The following is a 20,995-nucleotide window of genomic DNA, read 5'->3' on the forward strand; positions in this document are numbered from 1 at the left end:
TGTCAGCTGAACAGGCGCGTTCATATGTGAATTGCACAAGCTTATTTTGGCCATTACATCGAAAGATCTGAATCCAGCGGGGGGGCCTGGGAGCAATCCAAATCGGCTTCAGACCAGGTTATCGAACCAAGTGTGGAAGCTTAGGTTAGCGAAACCGCTATCGCATATGCAGTTTGTGTTCACTAACCATAAATGTATTTGTTTAGCCCTATTTGGACGAGGCTAGTTTTCTAAATGGGACAACTAGTCCTATCCAAATAGGGCTGTTGAGTAAATCTTGTTGAATGTGTTTTCTCTAAACTGATGTTCTTGTGTGTCCACAGACGTGTCAGGTGTGCCGTAAGGGTGATGATGATGAGTACCTGCTCTTGTGTGACGGCTGTGATCGTGGGTGTCACATGTTCTGCCTGAGGCCAAAGGTCATGCAGGTGCCAGAAGGCGATTGGTTCTGTCCCACCTGTGTTTCCAAGGTATGTACATTTTTAATATACACAGCTGCTGTTTGTTTGTTTTTTCTTCTCTTCTATTCATCTGATTTATATTATAATCTTGAAAAATGTGCACAAGTTGTGTGATTCGTATATATTTTTGTCTTTGCCTGTGTTTATGAGAGACCCTTTTTTTGCAGGAAAACGGTGACACTCCGAGATCACAGCGTTCATCGCGTCATCGATCAAAGCCGCGGAAAAGGCGTCTTGCAGAAGATAGTTCAGATGAGGATGATGGGTACAGACGAGGCATGACCACACGACAAAAAGAAACTCCACCTTCCTCAAGTGGGACGAGCATCTCCCCTTCAAAGCGCAGGAGGATGACCACACGAAACCAGCCTGACCTCACCTACTGCGAGTGAGTCTTCAGTTCTGTGGAAAATAATATTTTCATAATATCAACCAGGAGGGAGGGACACTTTAAATGTATTGTCTCTCAAAAGAAAGAATCGATTCTGAACTTCCTGAAACGACTTGTCACATCACTTGACCATCTGACCAATCAGAGCAGAGTAGACCAATCACAACAGACTGGGCCATCTGACCAATCAGAAAAGAGTGGGCTCTCCGAAAGGAGGGGTTTAGAGAGACCAAATCCTTTTATCAAACACCTTTGAGAAGTGAGGTGATGTGCTATGTATATTTTGAGAAATATATATATATATATATTTTTCATTTTGGATGGATGTAAACCTGTTGTAGTAGACTGCAAAACAAAATTAGGAACCTTTAAAATAGCATAATAGGGGCACTTTAAAATGATTTAATAATTAAAATGTTAGTTAAATGTAACATTGAAATACATCAAATATTACGTTCTCATAATACTCATTTTTAAATGCAACATTTGAATAGAAATTTAACGCAATTGGCAAGTAGATAAAGGACAGCTATTTGTAAATGCTTTTTGAGTATCATTTAAAATGTTGCATTTATTATAAATTCATTTGGTACTCATATTACTATTTTTATTTATTATTGGATACATTTAACATTAACATTCAATGAAATAAACATTTCAAATGTCTATTGAAGAATTTTAGAAGTTAACTTTTTTTCATTTGTTTAATAAGTTTATAATTGTTTTTTAAGTGGCACTCTTCCTATTTCTATATATCATTTATAAATATCATTCATATATGTTTAACATCTGTTGATCTGAATATTCATCTCGGTGTGTCTAAATGAATTTGCTGCGTGGAATAATTAGCGAGCTGTTTGATGTGCTGTAGGATCATTCTGATGGAAATGGAGGCTCACTCGGACGCCTGGCCTTTTCTGGAGCCGGTCAACCCCCGCCAGGTGCCTGGCTACCGACGCATCGTCAAAAACCCCATGGACTTTCTCACTATGAGGGAAAGACTTCTGCAGGGAGGGTAAGAGGGGATCTACCAATCACAAGATTACAGCAATGTTGAGTTGTGTTCATTTCATCAGCTATTTTTTTTATTTAGTCTCAGTCTTAGTCCTGTCAAATATGCTTTTTAGTTTTTATCATATTTAGTCAACCTTGGGCTGTTTTTGTTTAGTCAAGTTTTAGTCGACTAAATGTCTGAGCAGTTTCCGTCAATGATCCCATTTTCATCATGCTGCACTGATAATCCTGATTATTTTGCTCAATTATAATCACAACGATATTATTTCAGAAATGTATTTTTATCAGAATTGTTGCACTTTCACCTTTAAGCACAAATCAACAGAATGTCGACCCATACTCATGGTTTGTTTTACCTCTTCTAGTTTGATGATTTATTATAGGCTATTTATCATATAGGTCTAATGGAAAAACAAGAAACTTCTCTAAAAATTAAGGCAGTGAAATTCCACATTACTTTAATGTTTTTCTATTAAAACTACAGCAAGAATTTTAAAAAAAATTCCCCCGACAAAAACAAGGTTTTATTTTTTAAACTACATTTTAGTCTCATCTTTTTTCATCAGCGATATTGCATGTTCATATCACAGTAATTGTTTCAGGACGTTTGTGTCATTTCGTCTCGTCTTAGTCATGGAAAAAAAAGTCGTCAACGTACATTTTTCGTCATTTTTGTTAACGAAATTAACACTATAGTGTTGAGTCACGAGGTGAACACAGAAGTGGTCTTTAGATATAAAAAACAATCAATTTGAGCGTTTGTGTAATTCTATTTATTTGTTTGATTGCATTTATTTATGCTGTTTTATTGACTTTTTTATATTGGACCAATCACAGCAGACTGGGCCATCTCAGGGCTCGACATTAACGCTTGTCCACTTATCCGGGACAAGTGAATTTCTTTTAAGGGGCAAGTGAAAGAGAATTTTACTTTTACCCGACGGACAAGTAGCCTGATAAAACGTCATTAACAAAAAATAACTAGGGAATCACCAAAATGCAAGAATGATTCTGCATTCATTAGTGTAAGTAAAGATCGATAGTGGATAATATATAATGTATAACAAACTGACGGTAACTATAATGCTCGTGCAGCCTCTCGAGGAGAAATCGAGAAAAATGTGCACAGCTCACACAGAGAAATTCAGTTAACATACTGACGTAAAAATGTAGAAATGTGGAGTTTATTTATATTTATAATATATGATACAGTTGCGACATCACATTACCAAGAGTGCTGTTTTCCTGAATAACATCACGACTGTTTTAATATGACGTTTCCATAAACAATTATTAACATTAAGTCACTTACATTTTAGATGCAATATTGAGTGTTTTTGTTCTATTTCGGCAGAGAAAATAGTTCCAAACAAAGATCACAGCAGAACGCGTGTCACCGCAACAGCGTGTTAGTGAATGATTCAGCGTTTGAATTAATCGGTTGAATCAAAGATTCAGTGACCTGTTCGTAAACGACAGCCTCATTCTTGAATGAATCAGCCGTTTGAACGATTCGACTCAATGACTCACTCATTCCGACGGTCAGCTGCCGCCACCTACTGGCGTTTTAGTTTCATGTTTAAACATTCTTTACAACTTTTCTTATTTGTATATTCAATTTTTTTTTAAAACAATCTCATAACATTATTTAATGCAGTTGTAATGTTTTTAGTGTAAATTATTTGATTTGACAGGTAACAGCCAGTGTCGTCTTCTAATTTAATTTATTGATCAAATTTAAGAATATTAGGTGGAAAATGCCATTTATAAAAGGTAAAACTATCACAAATATGCAGATTTAAATATGTCAAAACTGATTGAACATTGGTGAGAATATTGCTTCAGAATAAATTTTATTTACAAGCACATTTTTTTTTTTACTCGGACAAGTGAATGACAGATTTACTTGTCTGAAGGACGAGCACGTGAACAAGCTTAATGTCGAGCCCTGCAACTGACCATTTGTTCACATTAATTTGTGAACTAATATTCTAACTTGTCCTCAATAATTGATCAGTTCTTAAATGTCCAGTTTAACAGTAATTGGCTTTAACAATTGTGTACTGATGTATGTTGTGACCGAAATAGACACTAGTTAAAGATCACCATTTCTGCCCTCCAAACCTTTGGCCGAAACGGGAAATGAATTTCCAGCTATGTTTCCACCTGTCTCAGGTACTGCAGCTGTGAGGAGTTTGCTGCCGACGCTCAGCTGGTTTTCAACAACTGCGAACTCTTCAACGAGGACACGTCGGAGGTGGGCAAGGCCGGCCACTCCATGCGGCGCTTCTTCGAGAGCCGCTGGGCGGAGTTTTACGAGAACAAGGACAAATAGAGACGCCGCCCTCTGCTGCATGGGAGGAAGCATTGGAATGCCACGCCCCTTTGATCGAGGCTCATTACTACTAAAAACTCTTTCTGGAGAGCCCTCCAGTCCTATGTATGCATACACATGTAGATATATGTATAAATTTGTTCTGTTTGTTTTACAAGTATCTGTTTTTGCCCCCCCCACACCCACCTTGAATAAGGTTCAAACATTTCTTTATCACCTGGTATTACGGCGTACAAACGTCTCCTCTTTATTCAGTTTCATCCGTCACTCCTCTGGGGTAGAAGTACTTCTACAGGACTTGATTGGGTCACACTTGATGTCACGTGTCAGAGACACACCTCTATCAGGACGTTCGAACATTTACTTGACGCCTTCTGCTCCATAACGTACTGCTCGTGGACCACGCGTGTCCCCTTGATTGAAAATGTAACGTAACGTGCTTTCGAGACTAGACGCAATTTCCTCAGTATATTTTTTATTATATACTATATATACACTTAAAGACAGAAAAAAAAATAGTTGGGATTATTTAATAGCAATAGACTGTAGTGAATCTGTACAGACATGTCGTAGAGAGATGTATAGGTGACTCATGAAATGGCCAGTAAACATACTATATCACGTGTAACTCATCACGTCTTTTGCTTGTAGAATATTGGTCTTACGAACTGGAGGTTTGCCATCTTTTACTAAGGTCTTTTTTCTGTCATGCCCCCTAAACCCAGAAAATCAGTGTTCATGATGAAATCTGGCGTATAACAGAATCATTTTAACCGCTTCAACAAAAGGCCGGTTTTAACTCTTATTTTTAAGCTCCGCTAGCTAGATAGCCATTTTCAAAGCTTTTGCTTGGTGTATGACTATTGTCTGTGAGGGGAAAAACCTTTAGACTGTATTGATATTGGTTTATATGGAAAGGATATGTACGTACTTATGACCGTATAGGTTTGTTTAGCTCCGCTTATTTTCATTGGAACAATATCTTCGCCGTCTCTTCGGTATGACTGGATCCGGTTTGCTCTTGGTTTTCATGAACATACTGATTTGCTGAAACGCTTGCTTCCCAAGACGTTTAGACTGTTTTATGTGTTTTAATGATGTGCGTGTGATTGTTTGAACCTGGACCAACTCCCTCAAAAAGGACATTGTAACCATTCTTTCTCAAATGAAAATGCCTTGCATTAGTGGTTTAACGGACCCATAAGGATTTGCAAAATCTGAGCGTTTTCATCACCCCCCTAATTATTCAAAAGCAGGATAGTACAGCACTGAGTAGAGGAGCGCAGTAGAGCACATTATTCATGTTCATTCATACACTGAACTCACCGTACGCAGCAGGAAACGCATCATTCGCTCTGTGTTCCTCATCATACAAAAAGGGACATATTTGCTTCTCTCTTCTTCTTTTTTTTACAGATGGAAAACCTGAAGACAGTACTAGAAAATTCAACCAAATGTGGTGTTAGTGGATTTTTAATAATGTACAGTTTTTGTGACTTTAAATTTGTTCCTTTCTATATTTTTAGGACCAATATATCGTTTTTAAGAGGCGACATTAAAATGACCATGTTGTTCAAGGTAATGTAACACGCGTGCATCTGTAGAATGTACTGTAAGCGGAAATAAAACCACATCTAGTAGACGAGCATCTGGTCTCCTTAATATGTTTATTAACTGTATTGTGACCGGTAATAAAGTTTCATATATTTAAGCATTATCACACAAGCAAGAATACTCTAAACATCAGCACTGCCTTGATTGCTTTGTCTGATATTGCTTTTATATATTAAGAAGTTAACCTTATGAAGTCTGTTGTCATATTTGGTACCTGATACACACATTTCTAATAATCAACATGAATAAAACTACTGAAAAAAATAAACCCTGTTGTTACACAATCCTCTACATGCCAAGTAAAAGGCCTTTTAGTTGTGGCTTGATAAGACATTTTGGACATATAGAGTGGCAACTGATATGCATTTTATGTAAGTATCTGCTATACAGTTATAAAGATCTCTTAAATTTACATTACAAGCTATCATAATTTACTTACCTTTTGGCTAAATATCAGTAGGCTACTGCTCCAAATTGCATGTGTTTGCTCAGTTTGGGCCACTGAATAAAACAGAGGTTTGAATGAATCCACTTTCTGGTACCCGATCTACTATCAGAGTAATAAATATATAACTATATAGTTTATTGAACTACAAAAATACTGTAATAGCTAACATTATTTTGCAATATATTGTATTACCACAATTTGTCTTTTATGTCCGTTTTTTTCTTTCAGCCAATATACCCAATTGTTGAGTGTCTTTACTAAAATTTCAGGTACCATCCAAATGTAAGGAAATGTTGAAATGACTGTAATAAAAACGAATGAACGAATCCGCGTTTTGAACGAACAAGACCTTATTCAAGGCAGCGCGGCCGCCATCTTTGATTTTTTTTTTTTTTTTTTTTTTTTTTTTGCGAGAATGAAAGCGAGGCTGTGAGGGACATAGGCCTACATCTCTTCAGTGGGTTGTAGGCTACCGTTATTTAATGTGTTTGGATTGTTCTTCTAACGTAACACTACAAAATGCAGTTCCAAGAAATGTCCAGACAACATTAGCTGTAGAAAATAAGTGATCTAGGAGCTTTCCAAGCCTCGCTTTCATATCTGTCATGGCGCTGCTCTGAATAAGGTCTGAGTTCAAATGATAAATGTAGTAGCCTAATTATAGTTTGTATTTTTTCTACCAAACATAGTTCCAAATGTATTCTACAGTGACCTATATATAAAAGTCACTGACAACTTTGTGACATGCACTACTACTGGAATCCACGATTGACTGTATGTTAATATTGGTCTAATGGTAGAGCCACCAAGCCAAAGGTTGGTAAGAAAATCTCTGTTTTTAATATTTTGGAGTGGGGATTTTATAAAAGTTACCAAAGGATTAACATCATGAAAATAAGTTCATCAACAATTGGGCTCTGCAGAGTAGGACTGTTCCGTATTATTCCGTTATTTGGAGCAGAGAGGCTGTAGCATAGAAACCCTTGTGTTGTTGTGTTGGTTGTGCAGCATCACAGGCTCGAGCAGCAGGTGGTTGGACTGTATCTGCACGCTTTGTGTCGCACAGATCCCCGGAGCGCGTGTCTGCAGCACATGATGCAGGTCAGGCTGCTGTCTGTCCCAGCTGGGCCTGGGTGATGCCCCTTTCTGTCTCTGGAATCCAGTCATTTTTCTTTTGAGTATTATTGTATTTGTTGTATTTGAAAAAAAAGTATCTTTCTGTACACTTTCTAATTAGCCCACCTTGGTATAGGACCTAAATACACTCACCTAAAGGATTATTAGGAACACCTGTTCAATTTCTCATTAATGCAATTATCTAATCAACCAATCACATGGCAGTTGCTTCAATACATTTAGGGATGTGGTCCTGGTCAAGACAATCTCCTGAACTCCAAACTGAATGTCAGAATGGGAAAGAAAGGTGATTTAAGCAATTTTGAGCGTGGCATGATTGTTGGTGCCAGACGGGCCAGTCTGAGTATTTCACAGTCTGCTCAGTTACTGGGATTTTCACGCACAACCATTTCTAGGGTTTACAAAGAATGGTGTGAAAAGGGAAAAACATCCAGTATGCGGCAGTCCTGTGGGCGAAAATGCCTTGTTGATGCTAGAGGTCAGAGGAGAATGGGCCGACTGATTCAAGCTGATAGAAGAGCAACTTTGACTGAAATAACCACTCGTTACAACCGAGGTATGCAGCAAAGCATTTGTGAAGCCACAACACACACAACCTTGAGGCGGATGGGCTACAACAGCAGAAGACCCCACCGGGTACCACTCATCTCCACTACAAATAGGAAAAAGAGGCTACAATTTGCACGAGCTCACCAAAATTGGACAGTTGAAGACTGGAAAAATGTTGCCTGGTCTGATGAGTCTCGATTTCTGTTGAGACATTCAGATGGTAGAGTCAGAATTTGGCAGAATGAGAACATGGATCCATCATGCCTTGTTATGGTATGGGGGATGTTTTCTTGGCACACTTTAGGCCCCTTAGTGCGTTTAAATGCCACGGCCTACCTGAGCATTGTTTCTGACCATGTCCATCCCTTTATGACCACCATGTCCCCATCCTCTGATGGCTACTTCCAGCAGGATAATGCACCATGTCACAAAGCTCAAATCATTTCAAATTGGTTTCTTGAACATGACAATGAGTTCACTGTACTAAAATGGCCCCCACAGTCACCAGATCTCAACCCAATAGAGCATCTTTGGGATGTGGTGGAACGGGAGCTTCGTGCCCTAGATGTGCATCCCACAAATCTCCATCAACTGCAAGATGCTATCCTATCAATATGGGCCAACATTTCTAAAGAATGCTTTCAGCACCTTGTGGAATCAATGCCACGTAGAATTAAGGCAGTTCTGAAGGCAGACACAAACACAGTATTAGTATGGTGCTCCTAATAATCCTTTAGGTGAGTGTCTATTGTCATTGGTCCTGACCCTGAAAATATATGAGTATTCACATTTTACACTACAAATAAATATGCACTTTCAGTCTTGTGGACTTACAATGGCTGCCGCGTACACGTGTCCGTTAAGCCCATGAGACAGTTGGGTGTCCCATTTGTCATTTTAGGTTTCAGAAGGGTGCCTGCTTGCCCTCTTTGCGGTCAATATGCGCCCTCGATGCGCACTTTTGCCAGGCCCGAACTGGAGTGAGCGTTGCAGCAGACCTCTTCCCGACAGTCAAAGCGGCGTTACGTCAGGAAAATGCGGACTCGTAGGAAGACCGCAAGTGTTTAGGGTGCCATTTGGGACAGAGCCATACTCTCACTCAGAAGAGGTGTGTTCGAATTTAAGCAGTGCTGCTTATATCTCTAATCGCCCTCGTGGTACTTTGATGTTACTGATCGATCAGCGCAGCGCTGCTTCAAGTCAAACACACCTCTTCTCAGTGAGAGCAGGGTTCTGTCCCAAATGACACCCTAAACACTTGCGGTCTTCCTACGAGTCTGCATTTCCCTTTGACTCCCTTTGGAAGAGGTCTGCTGTGGCGCCCGCTTCAGTTTGGGCCTGGCAAAAGTGTGCATCAAGGACGCATATCGACTGCAAATGGGGCGCACACGATCACCTTTCTGAAACCTAAAATGACAAATGGGACGCCCTACTGTCTCATTGACATAACGGACATGCGCACCCGGTAGCCACTGTAATTCCACAAGACTGAAAGTGCATATGAAGTGTTCCATTTGGGACAGGGCCACAGTCCTAAAAAGTAAGGATGGGTGCGGGTTGGTTGACGTCACCTCAGGGCTTCCAGTAGGGAAGAGACCTGAGGTGATGTCAGTTGGGAGAGTGGGAGAAGTGGGAAAAGAAGAGGGGAAACGTGCAAAAAAACATCTGTATGCAACTATATCACTCATCTCGTTATGAGCATGATATTAATATTTTAATAAAATAGGCTAATATGTCACTTATGTTATACGTCCAATCAATTCCCCATGGACAAAATCAAGCCCCAACCTCTTGTTCCAGAAGCTGTTTCACTCGGATATGTACAATTCCGTTTCATGTCTGATTTTCAAATCCCATAAAACCAGAAACCAACATTTTAGAGACAGATACTTTAACATTTTTAGAATTAAGAATTAAGTTCTTGCAATTTTCTGTCATTTGGACCCATAGAATTTTTCATAATCAGTGTCATAACACAAAATAGCATTTTTATCCATATTGCATAAACAATAAAAGTAAAAATCAAAAATGAATTAATCTTGAGGAGAATTTACTTCATACAACTACTACAAATCATCTGACACCAGCTGGTTAAGTTATTGGACAAATGGCCTAGAAAAATGTAATTAGCTCTATGAAAAGGTTGTTTGTTCGCAGTTGACAAGTTTGATGATTTGTTGTTTAATGAAATGAAGACATTTTTAAGTGTCCAAATATTTTGAGCTCACTCTAGAAATCTCTTCGAAGGACTGGTATAACCCCCAGCAGAAGGGTTGAGTCGTCTTGTCGTCTTGTTCTAACTTTACCTTTCCTAACCCTGTTCCACCCATTTCTGTCCTGCTCTTTTCTAGTAACCCTTAGCTGGCAGTTTGATGCTGTGTGATGCACTCTGCATGGTTCCGGCTGCTGTGTGTGTGTGTGTGTGTGTGTGTGTGTGTGTGTGTGTGTGTGTGTACTGTTGGTGTCAGCATTCTGTGCGAGGAGAATGGAGTAAAAAGGTTTCTACACTGTCAAGTCGACCTCCCCTCGCTGGCCCACGGCAGGTTTAGGATCACAAAAGAGGGGATCACAGCGCCACAAACCACCAGCACGAAGTGGATTAGAGGTGGGACGAACACACACACACACACTCTGCTCCCCTGACCTCTCCAAGTCAGTGTTGACCTTGATCTAGTCTGAGAAGTTGAACTTTCACTCTGACCTGCAAGCCAACCATATTCAAATATAGAGCACTGCCCCAGAAGTGTGTTGAGATGCTGCCACACTTGATCACTGACCTTGGGTGGGTCTCAGAAAACCTGTCAAGGTCATATTTCAGAGAATTAGGCACATCTCCTCCAACTTATTCTCTTAATTATAACTTTTGCTTCAATAAACTCCTAATTACTGCTTATTAGTTATTAAAGTAGTTGTTAAGTTGATGTATTGGGTAGGATTAAGGGATGTAGAATATGATGATGATTAATATGTGCTATCCAATAGTAATATGCATGCTAATAAGCAACTAGTTAACAGTGAGAATTGGACCCTAAACTAAAGTGATACTGACTAACACAGTAACTTTTGGTCCGGTAGCGTTAAAAAACAAAACTGCAAACATTTTGAAGAAAAAAAATTGTTTTGGTTGTGCTTTGGCTCTGCGTGACTGTGGATGAATATGGTTATCATACTGCTCATAAAACATTCACTACTTTAGCTAAACCAGTTTAGATGGAAAGGATCTCAAGCTGACTAGCTGAAGATGTTCTGTAGCTTTACCCATTAATAGACACGGTACGTCCTTGAGAATAAATTACAGCACAGCGCTACAACACCCATAATGAAATGAGCCTTCACAATAGGGTTGTTGATGTCACACAAAATAAAAATGAATATAATTAGTATTGTCATCATTTAAAATGCAGGAAAAGGTTAAACATTTCTTTGTCTTACATGGAGCTGTTGATATAAAAACTGCTTTGTCTTTGTCTTTAGAATTGTTTTTTTTTTTAGCCGAAATCTCAAAATTGTCCTATTTAAATAAATTACATATTTTATAAAAAATAAAAAAAAGCATACAAATGTTAATAAAAACCTCAGGCTTTTTTACAAGTGTCTATTTTAGTAAATAATAATCATTGTTTTCATCCATATATTTCTAAAAGCGTAGGAACTTGATACATTTTGTCACTGAAAACCATGTCCTCCGGTGTGACGCCATATCCTGATTTTAAATTGGACAGCCGTTGTGTGTACATCTTCTGTACACTCGTTATTGCGGTGCAATGTTGGATTAAATGAGTGCACTCAATACGTCCACTATGGTTTCGGACACCACTACAAATGGCTGCCCCCTCAAATAATGCCATATTTAAGGGTATAGGGGGCGATTTCGGATTTCGTGTAATGGCAGTGACGTCAGTGCCCGCCGTCAGTGCCCGCCGTTCAAAGTTTCATGGCAGTCAGTTACAGTTTACGTTAATCAGTTTTTTGTGGATTGGCCTGGTGAATAAATGTTCTATATTTTTATATCGCTAGTAAAGGTACAGTAGGATTGCATAGTTTGTGGAATGTGCTTTACTGAGCGGAAAAAGCACAAATATCTCTATTTTCTCCATTTAAGAATACACAAAAAACTTCATTGTAATTTAATACATATTTAATTCATTATGTGTATTGTTTTACCTTAATTTATTAAAAAGCGTTATATCATCATCATCATTAGGCACACACTCAAATTTTTTTTAACTGTCACTGTTGTTAGTTGCACTCAAATCATCCTTGTTCACATGACTTAAAAAAACGAAATGTACTTAAATTTACTGAGTTTTTCTACTAAACATGAGTATTGTCAGCTTTACTTAATAAGTGTGTGTTCAGTCAACCTAACATTGCTGAGTGAAACGAACAAACTGGGCAGTGGTTCTGTAGTTCCCAGCATGCTTTGCAAAAGGGATATCGATTAGTCATATTTAATGAAATGTTTCTTGTGTGTCTGCTATATGATGCTGGAAATGAGGCACATTTCAGTGAAGCTGTATCAGTCTTATCCAGTTTGAATGAGTCTAAATTGAACCTATTTAAAGGTCCCGATTGCGTGTTTAGCTCATCTAAAACAGGCCACTTTATAGAGCCGAGCACTGCGGCATCATAATAGGTGTCATGGCAACTGAATCCGGCTGTCGCCATGGAAATGATCACAGGACTTCACAAGTAGGACGATGAAAGGAGAGAAACGGTGGATAATATATGTGTTCACTTTCACTTGTTTATTCACCCGAACCCAACAATGACAGATAATGATAAAACACCTCAGTGTGTCTTATTGGCCAACGCTCAAACCCCCTCACTGCATGCACTAGTGGTTAAAGTTGCTCTCTTTCAACCTAGAGCAGGTGAATACAAGCGACCTGTTGCATCTCGCCGATGCTGCCCAGGGTTGTTGCTACACAGAATTAAAGCTTCGTGTTCCCAATTGAAGTTGATGTTTTTGATGCATGCTGAGCAGCTGTGGAGGTTTGTCAGCACTGCTAGGCATTTAGCGGGAGAAAGGGAGGGGTGATCCCATTGTGCCCGGGCCTCCTGTAGTCTCCTCCACTGGAATTAATTAGCCTCTTTCTGACAGAAGACACCCTTCCATTGCCGCCCGTGCCCTCAAACACACACTGGCATCAGGACAGACACACACACTGACCCACTGACTGACGGATTGTAAAAGATCAGACCTGGAATGGCAATAAAAGAGGTAAGGACAAATAAAACACATTGATTGGTTGCTGGAGATTCATTTCAATTGGCGTCCAATTTGACGTGGATTCAGTTTGTGTAAAAGATTCGGTTTTAGGGTGCATTTATGAGGAAATACAAGCTAAAAATGTTTCTATTGGCTCAGTTGATTTTAGTTCAATGTCTTTCCATATTTTACTATGTATGGTGACACTAAAAATACTTTTTGACTGCTTGTATGGTCACAAAATGTAAATTTTATTACTTTATATATATATATAATTATAAAATCCTTAAAATATGATGAGACTATAAAAAAACTTTTTTTACTTCTTTATTTCCTGTCTTTATTTATTTCATTAGTGTCTCATTTCCTTCAGTCGTTTTCTTTAGCTAAAACTGTTCGCTGTCTCTATTATGTTTTGCATTTAGCTACACTTTTATATCATCAATATATTGTCATTACATTTCAAGGTTTGCTGTAATTTTAACTTAAAAGGTTGTATTTTGCTTTGTGGACGTTTTGATCATGTAAATTAGTCATCTTATTTTGTAATATTTTGTTTAAAAAAAAACTTGTTATATATAAATGAGTGTAAATGATTTGCTGGTTATTGATAGTGTTTCAGTTCATCACAGGTTTAATGTCAGTTACTAGTTTTATTTTCACCGTTTGAATCACACCAGGAGCTGAGGAGCCGTCAGTTTTGGCAGGGGATTCTGGCAGAGATTCTTGGTTCCCTGGTCTTTGTCTGTGCGGTGTTGGGCTCTTTAGTGCCAGGGCCGGACGGGGCCTCCCCAGGGCCCATCTACCCCGCACTGGCTGCTGGTATGGCAACTGTGGTTCTGGGATATTGCTTTGGTGAAATCAGCGGGGCTCAGGTAAATAACTGATTTATTTATTTATTTGTTCTCGTGGTGTTCCGAGAAAACACTAACAAAGTCCCTTTAAGACGAGTCATTTCACTCGGCGGCCATCTTTGAAACGCCTCTCGGGCAGGCAAGTGCAGCTCCTATCTCTTTGAATGGGGGAACATCAAATTCTCCAAAACTGTTTGCCAGCGATTAAATTTCATATTTGAAATCACCAATGAAATCTGACAACAACTGTCTCATAAATAGTGTTTCTAAACGCTTGAATCGTGACAAAAACTGCATTTCTCAGCCTGGACGAAGCTAATGCGCATGAGCAGTCCTAAACACACGTCTCAGAACACTGACTGTTTCTATGGCAACCGGAGGCAGCTGCAGTCATAGATATACATAATAAAGGCTAGATGTCTCGTCCGCGCTGCTGGCCAATGGAGGCCGACGTCCGCAACTGGCGGCCATCTTGTCACAGGCAGCTCGCTCACTCGTAACATTGTTTTCATGGGTGCTTGCACTTTTTAAATAACCATAACTTGCTCAATTTTCTACCGATTTTCAAACTGTTTGGTTTGTTATAAACGTCAGAGATGTTGTTATGACACTGCATACTTATTGAACTGAGTTCAGAGTGAGATTGTGGCGACGGCAGCAGGGGTTTGGGTGGGGACGAGGTTCTGATCTGAAAAATGACACTAATTTGTATAAATAAATAAATAATAATATATTTTTTTATTTAATTCAACATTTCTGTGTGTGTGCATAGTATTAATTCTTGCATTTCACTATTTCAAAGATGTCAGGGAAGAGGCAAATTAATAATCATAATAATTTGGAATATATATATATATATATTTACTGTGTTGTAAATATAATTTATTCTGAAGCAATAGTCTCACCAGTGTTCAATCAGCTTTGAGATATTTAAATCTGCATATCTTTGATATTTTTACCTTTTATGAAGGGCATTTTCCCATAATCTTATTAAATATAGGCTATGCTTCAGCTTTCATTTTATATTCTTAAATTTGATCTATAAATTAAATTAGAATAAGACACTGTAGGGCTGTTCCCAATTAAATTAAATAATTTACAATGAAAAATGTTATAAGATTGTTTAAAATATTTTTGAATATACAAATAAGAAATGTTGGAAAGAAAACATTAAACTAAACCACCAGTAGGTGGCAGAATGTAGACGTTGTTGTGGCGAGAATATCTAAATCTTACCCGGATACAGCAATGCTATTTTCTGATTGGCTGCTCGGTTGCTATATTTTTTATTTTGATTGGCTGGTACGTGGCAGGGCCTTCTGAACTATATGTGGAACTCATTTGATTCCTACAAGCGCAACTTGGTGGGCATTATCCTGGAAATTTCTCTGCGTGAGAAAAACAAAGTATGGCGTGTGAACGGGTTGAAATGCATGTGTCTCATGCCCAATGCGTGAGACTTGAGAGCCCTGATTATAGCCACGTTAATAACGTTTGTAAGAAACCAAACCATTTGTAAATCTGTCAAGATTTCAGTAGGATAAGAGTATTTGTGTTCATGCAGATCACTCGCCTTACATCAGGTACCACAGAGCCCTGCCTGTGACAAGATGGCCGCCGGACATCTAGCCTTTATTATGTATATCTATGGCTGCAGTGACACGATGACTTTACTAATCAACGATTGGCTCTTCCATTTAGAAGGCGGGGCTTATTCACCATATTGGGAGTTGCACTTTCTCCCATTAATAAGTAATCACGCCGTCTAATCAGTGCCGTCTTCCTATATATAAAGCCTTTGCCACAAAGCCCTATAATAAAACCTTACAGTCAACATTAAACGGAAGTTGCAATCATCTTTTCTTCCCTATTGTGACATACTGTATAGCCGAGTGAAAAAGCTCAAACAAGAACAAATGTAGGGCGGGGCTTCATTTTGTCCATGGGGAATTGATTGGATGGTTGTGGTTTGCTATTGGTGGATCTCATGTGAGTGACAGGTTATTGCCCCGCCCTCACGCCAGTAAATCATCATCAGAGAAGAGATGTTGCTGCAAGAAGGAGGGGAAGTTACATTGATAAAAGATTATGAGGGCTCATTAATTAAAAAAAGATGTGCATGGATAAATCATTTATAATAAATATTGCAATATTCCATACAAACATAGACTCTTGATTTCCTGGTAACTTTAAATGTCACTTTGGATACAAATAATAAATGTGTATGTTGTTTCACTGACGGTTTGCTTTAACTAGAAGGCTGTAAGAATTGGTAATAAGTTAGTGTCAGTGTAAGTAAGAGTGTTTTGTGTTTTAGGTGAATCCTGCGGTGACTGTGGCGCTCTTGGCCACGCGTAAGGTGGATGTGTTCAGGGCGCTGGTTTATCTGGTGGCCCAGTGTTTGGGGGGGATCCTCGCCACTGGCCTAATGTACCTGGCGCTGCCCCTGAAGTCCACCGCACAGAACTACATCAACAAGGTTCAGAGTTTTTCACCAAACACAGGACATGTTCAGACCAGCAAACTGTACCTGTTGGTCCTGGAACAACTCACATCCACCAGTCAGATTTTAGGGTTAGGCTTTTATTTATCAACCTAAAATCTCCCATTAGTTTTCAGGGCTGGTTTACCCTATACTGTATCATATTTGGTACATGAGTTTCGAAGGCCTGTTGTTGTATTTTGTTTGAAAGTAAAAGGCCTTTTAATATAATTGTAAAAACACCCACCTTTAGATCGTGATACATGTTATAGCTGTGTAATCTTATGACAGATTTTTATAAAGTAAACATAAGAATACATTCAATATTATAATTAATATTCAAGACGAACACTTACTGTAATCAAGCAACTTAGGTTTACTTGATTATACAAACATATTTTGTTTTAGAAAATTCATGCTAACATGTATCAAATATGATCCATCAGGCTTTTGAGGAATGTTTATTTTATCATCTCTCAATCATCATTGTGTTGCATTGCATTATATGTTTTGCCCCCACTATAAAAACTACAGAGCTTTGATCATACTAAGCATTTAAATATCATCTTAATAAGACATACTATTGAAGTGACTGATAAGTATCTGTTGTTATAAAGATCTCCTTGATTTACATTACAAGCTATCAGAATTTCATCTTACTTTTCATATAAATATCAGAAACTGCAGCAAATTGCATATTTTTCTCAGTTTTGGCCTATATTGAGTATTTTGAATAATGAGTTTTTTTTTTTTGCTCATTGAGTATGAGCTTCATAACCTCTAAATATATATCATACTGAGCCATAAAAGCCTGATGTATGAAATATGATACAAAACAAAAAAACACATATGCAAATGTTTTTATATTTTAGAATTTTTAAATGTTTTGTCTAAATGTTCAATTTAAAAATTTCAATATTTTTTTTTCTGACTATTGTTTCATACCTGGTTTTTCAGGGTTAATGGTTAGGTAGGGAATGAGTTACAACTTTGTTAAACAAGTATGTTGTTGCAGGACCAAACCTATTTTGAATAGAAAGGAATCTCTCATATAATAACATGAAGAGGTCTACATGTTACTACATGTTATTTAAAAATAACTTCTGTAAGAGAGCACTTTAACAAATTGATACTAAAATAAAAATAAGTTCATTTTAAGAAAAGTTAAAGTATATTTTTAAGTATAATTTATGCAGTAAGTATACTAATATCAATGTACTAGTAGTAAACTTGTAAGTGTAATATTTCAATACTGATGACTAAATTGGTCCACTTTTTATTGTATAATAAAATACTACTATAAGTAGTACTATAAGTAGTAAACTTTGAGTATACACAATTAGTTTACAACTAAGTTTTTCGTTTGTACTGCAACTATCCTACAAATGAAGGAATAGATATATTTATAGGGTAACACTTTACAATAAGGTTGTATTAGCACACACAACATGTTTAAATATTAAAAATAAAAAGGTCTTTCCTCTCACAAATTCCGCCGTGTAAATAGCGAATCCGCCATGTTGCGAGCGCAACTGGCCTTTAAAGGGAATGGGAGATGAGACTCTGATTGGTTTATTGCACGTTACGCCCAAAACACACCCTTGACTCATTAGGAGACTAGGTACAACCCTTTTGGACCATGTGCCTGTTTAATTTTAAGTATATTTCTGAGAAGTACATAAAAAGTAGAGCAAAAGTGTATTATTTTTAGTTAAAAAGAACCTTACTGATAGCACACTTGAATACATTTCTTTATTGTAAGAGCTGTGTTTAGAATTGAGCTGTTTAAAGATGTTTTGCTCTTACATTCTAGTTCATAGAGATGCAACATGACACTCAATGTTAAAGCCAATTAACCAAACAAATCTAAAACTTCCTTCACATTTCCTTCTCTGAAGGTCCCAGTGGAAATGAACGCAGGTCAAGCTCTCATGATGGAGATGCTTGCCACGTTTGTCCTTGGGTTCACCGTATTTTCTGTGGAAGATCAACGCAGGAGAGACGTAAATGAACCTGGAAACTTAGCCATTGGGTTTGCTGTAACCACTGCAATCTTTATCGCTGTAAGAAATGAATACACTTATTCAACAAGAACTTGATCAAAATTTATCAAATTTGACAGTAAAGACATTTATAATGATTTCTATTTCAAATAAATGCTGTTATTTTGAAGTCTCTATTCAACAAAGAATCCTGACAAGTATGTATCAAAAATACTGTATTCAACATTGATAATAGTCATGTTTCTTGAGCATCAAATCAGCATATTATGTGATCAAACCAATGAATGATGCTGAAAATTCAGCTTTGATCACTGGAATAAATTACACTTTAAAATATATTCAAATAGTTTTTTTTTTTTAATGAATAATGATCCCATTGTTCTGTCCTCCCTCTGCATGTATTCTTGTAAATATACATATTAATTATTATTTTTTAATTATGCATGTGTGTGATTTAGGGGAGATTTTCTGGTGCCAGCTTGAATCCAGCCCGCTCCCTTGGTCCTGCTATAATACTTGGATATTGGGAACACCACTGGGTAAGTTAAACAGCTCTGTTGATTAGTTAGCACTAATTAGTACTAGTATTAGTTTTTTGAAGGGGTGGTTGATTATGATTTCACCTTTTTAACTTTAGTTAGTGTGTAATGTTGCAATTTGAGCATAAACAACATCTGCAAAGTTGCGACGCTCAAAGCAAAGGGAGATATTTTCTTTTAAAGAAATCGTCCTTTTTAAGGACTACAACAAACGGCTTGTAGGGACTACACAAGCTTCCTCCCGGGTTAGTGACATCACTAACCCTGAAATGTACATAAGTGAAGTGACGTGTGGCCAAGTATGGTGACCCATACTTGGAATTTGTGCTCTGCATTTAACCCATCCAAGTGCACACACACATTAGTGAACACACACACACATCGAGAGCAGTGGGCAGCCATATTGCTGCGGCGCCCGGGGAGCAGTTGGTGCCTTGCTCAAGGGTCTCACCTCAGTCGTGGTATTTAGGGTGGAACAGGGCGCTGGTTATTCACTCCCCCCACCGACAATTCCTGCCGGGTTACAAGTCAGACTCTCTAACCATTAGGCCACGACTTCCCCGATAAAATTGGGAACACACAACAAAGAGGGTGAGATTATCATGACAGAATATGCTAATCAATGACTTGAAGATGGAGTGAACTCCACATCAGCTCTATTAATTCATCAACTAACCATCTTGTCTCATTCTACATGTTGTCACTTCTTCTTGAGTCTCTCCATCATTATCCGACTCTGGTTTGAACATAAAAGGCTGAACAGTTTCATTGCCTGTATGCATGAGGTAATCAGAGCTGCTAACACCAGCTCTCGAAGCCCCGCCCCATGAGCAGTAGCTCATTTGCATTTAAAGGGACACACAAAAGCGGCATGTTTTTGCTCACCCTCAAAAAGTGACAATTTTAACATGCTATAAAAAATTATCTGTGGGGTATTTTGAGCTAAAACTTCACATACACACTCTGGGGACATCAGAGACCTATTTTACATATTGTAAAAAGGGGCAATCAACCACCCCTTTAAAATAAATCCATGACTATATAATTTGGGATATATCACACCAGCATTAAATTACCAAAAAAAAAAAGATATAAAGATTTGCTTTTGGAGCTAGTGGTAACGTAAAAGCAATATTTGTCTCCCGTGTAATTCTATAGACGTTTCCCCTGCTGTTGTTTACTGCAGTGTGAACAAGTGTCTCATAGTAGCCGTCGAGTGAACACACAGAGTAGCATTATAACATAACTTTCAACACACTCAGATGTATCTAACATTATAAAACAGCTCTGCGTTACCTCACATACGCATGAGTCTCTTATTAGCAATCGCTCCAGCGGCCTCGTTCCGCTCCAACAGCTTTCAGCCCCACCCTGCTTCAAATACAGTAACGTTAATAAATCTTTAATACATCAGCTCATCCATGAATAAGATTTCTGCCCGAGTCGCGTCGGATTCTTTTCCACCGGCTGTAGAGGTGAAGACAACAACTTACATACTGTGCCTTTAATGCGGTTGATCTGATTTCTCTTGTGTTCAGGTCTACTGGATCGGGCCAATATTAGGTGCAGTCCTGGCTGGAGTATCCCATGAGTTTATTTTTGCCCCCAGCGCGTCCAGACAGAAGCTGGTGGCTTGTTTGACCTGTAAGGACATTGAGATTGTGGAGACGGCCAGCGTGTCTCGATCGTCCCTGTCCACCGTCACACAGAGCGCCATGAGAAACAAACAAAGCAACAAACTGGAGCACAGCTAAGCTCAGATTCAACTGATTGAGAATTCAGTTTTTTTTATATTTATTCAATGTCATAAACAACCAATCGATGGGTGTTATTCATGAAACATGACCAGAGCAAATATTGTGTCATTTCTTCATAACCATTCTTACATAAATTGCGGCATGCAAGTTATTAAGAACAGATTTAAGAATCATTTACATAGACGTTTGTCCTGCTCGT

General features: G+C 38.3%; 2 protein-coding genes across 3 annotated transcripts in view; both read left to right on the top strand.

Moving 5' to 3' along the window:
- The window catches only part of baz2a (bromodomain adjacent to zinc finger domain, 2A), a 37,087-nt gene extending 31,084 nt beyond the window's left edge, over positions 1 to 6,003 (top strand). For both annotated transcript variants that reach the window (XM_079802280.1, XM_079802281.1), the window contains exons 27-30: positions 324 to 470; positions 629 to 849; positions 1,724 to 1,867; positions 4,042 to 6,003. In XM_079802280.1, coding sequence (XP_079658406.1) covers positions 324 to 470; positions 629 to 849; positions 1,724 to 1,867; positions 4,042 to 4,201 — 672 coding nt within the window. In that variant the 3' untranslated portion in view covers positions 4,202 to 6,003. The remainder of the gene's footprint in view (positions 1 to 323; positions 471 to 628; positions 850 to 1,723; positions 1,868 to 4,041) is intronic.
- Positions 6,004 to 7,056: 1,053 nt separating this feature from the next.
- On the top strand, positions 7,057 to 20,793 carry LOC307117269 (aquaporin AQPAe.a; the record flags this gene model as incomplete). The annotated part of the gene is made up of 7 exons (XM_079802060.1): positions 7,057 to 7,083; positions 7,272 to 7,364; positions 13,842 to 14,036; positions 16,333 to 16,494; positions 18,396 to 18,560; positions 18,959 to 19,039; positions 20,578 to 20,793. 7 exons carry the CDS (start codon positions 7,057 to 7,059, stop codon positions 20,791 to 20,793), a joined length of 939 nt encoding a protein of 312 aa, XP_079658186.1.
- Positions 20,794 to 20,995: the final 202 nt, after the last annotated feature.

Source organism: Gobio gobio, assembly GCF_949357685.1.
Source record: "Gobio gobio genome assembly, chromosome: 21".
Classification (NCBI taxonomy): domain Eukaryota; kingdom Metazoa; phylum Chordata; class Actinopteri; order Cypriniformes; family Gobionidae; genus Gobio; species Gobio gobio.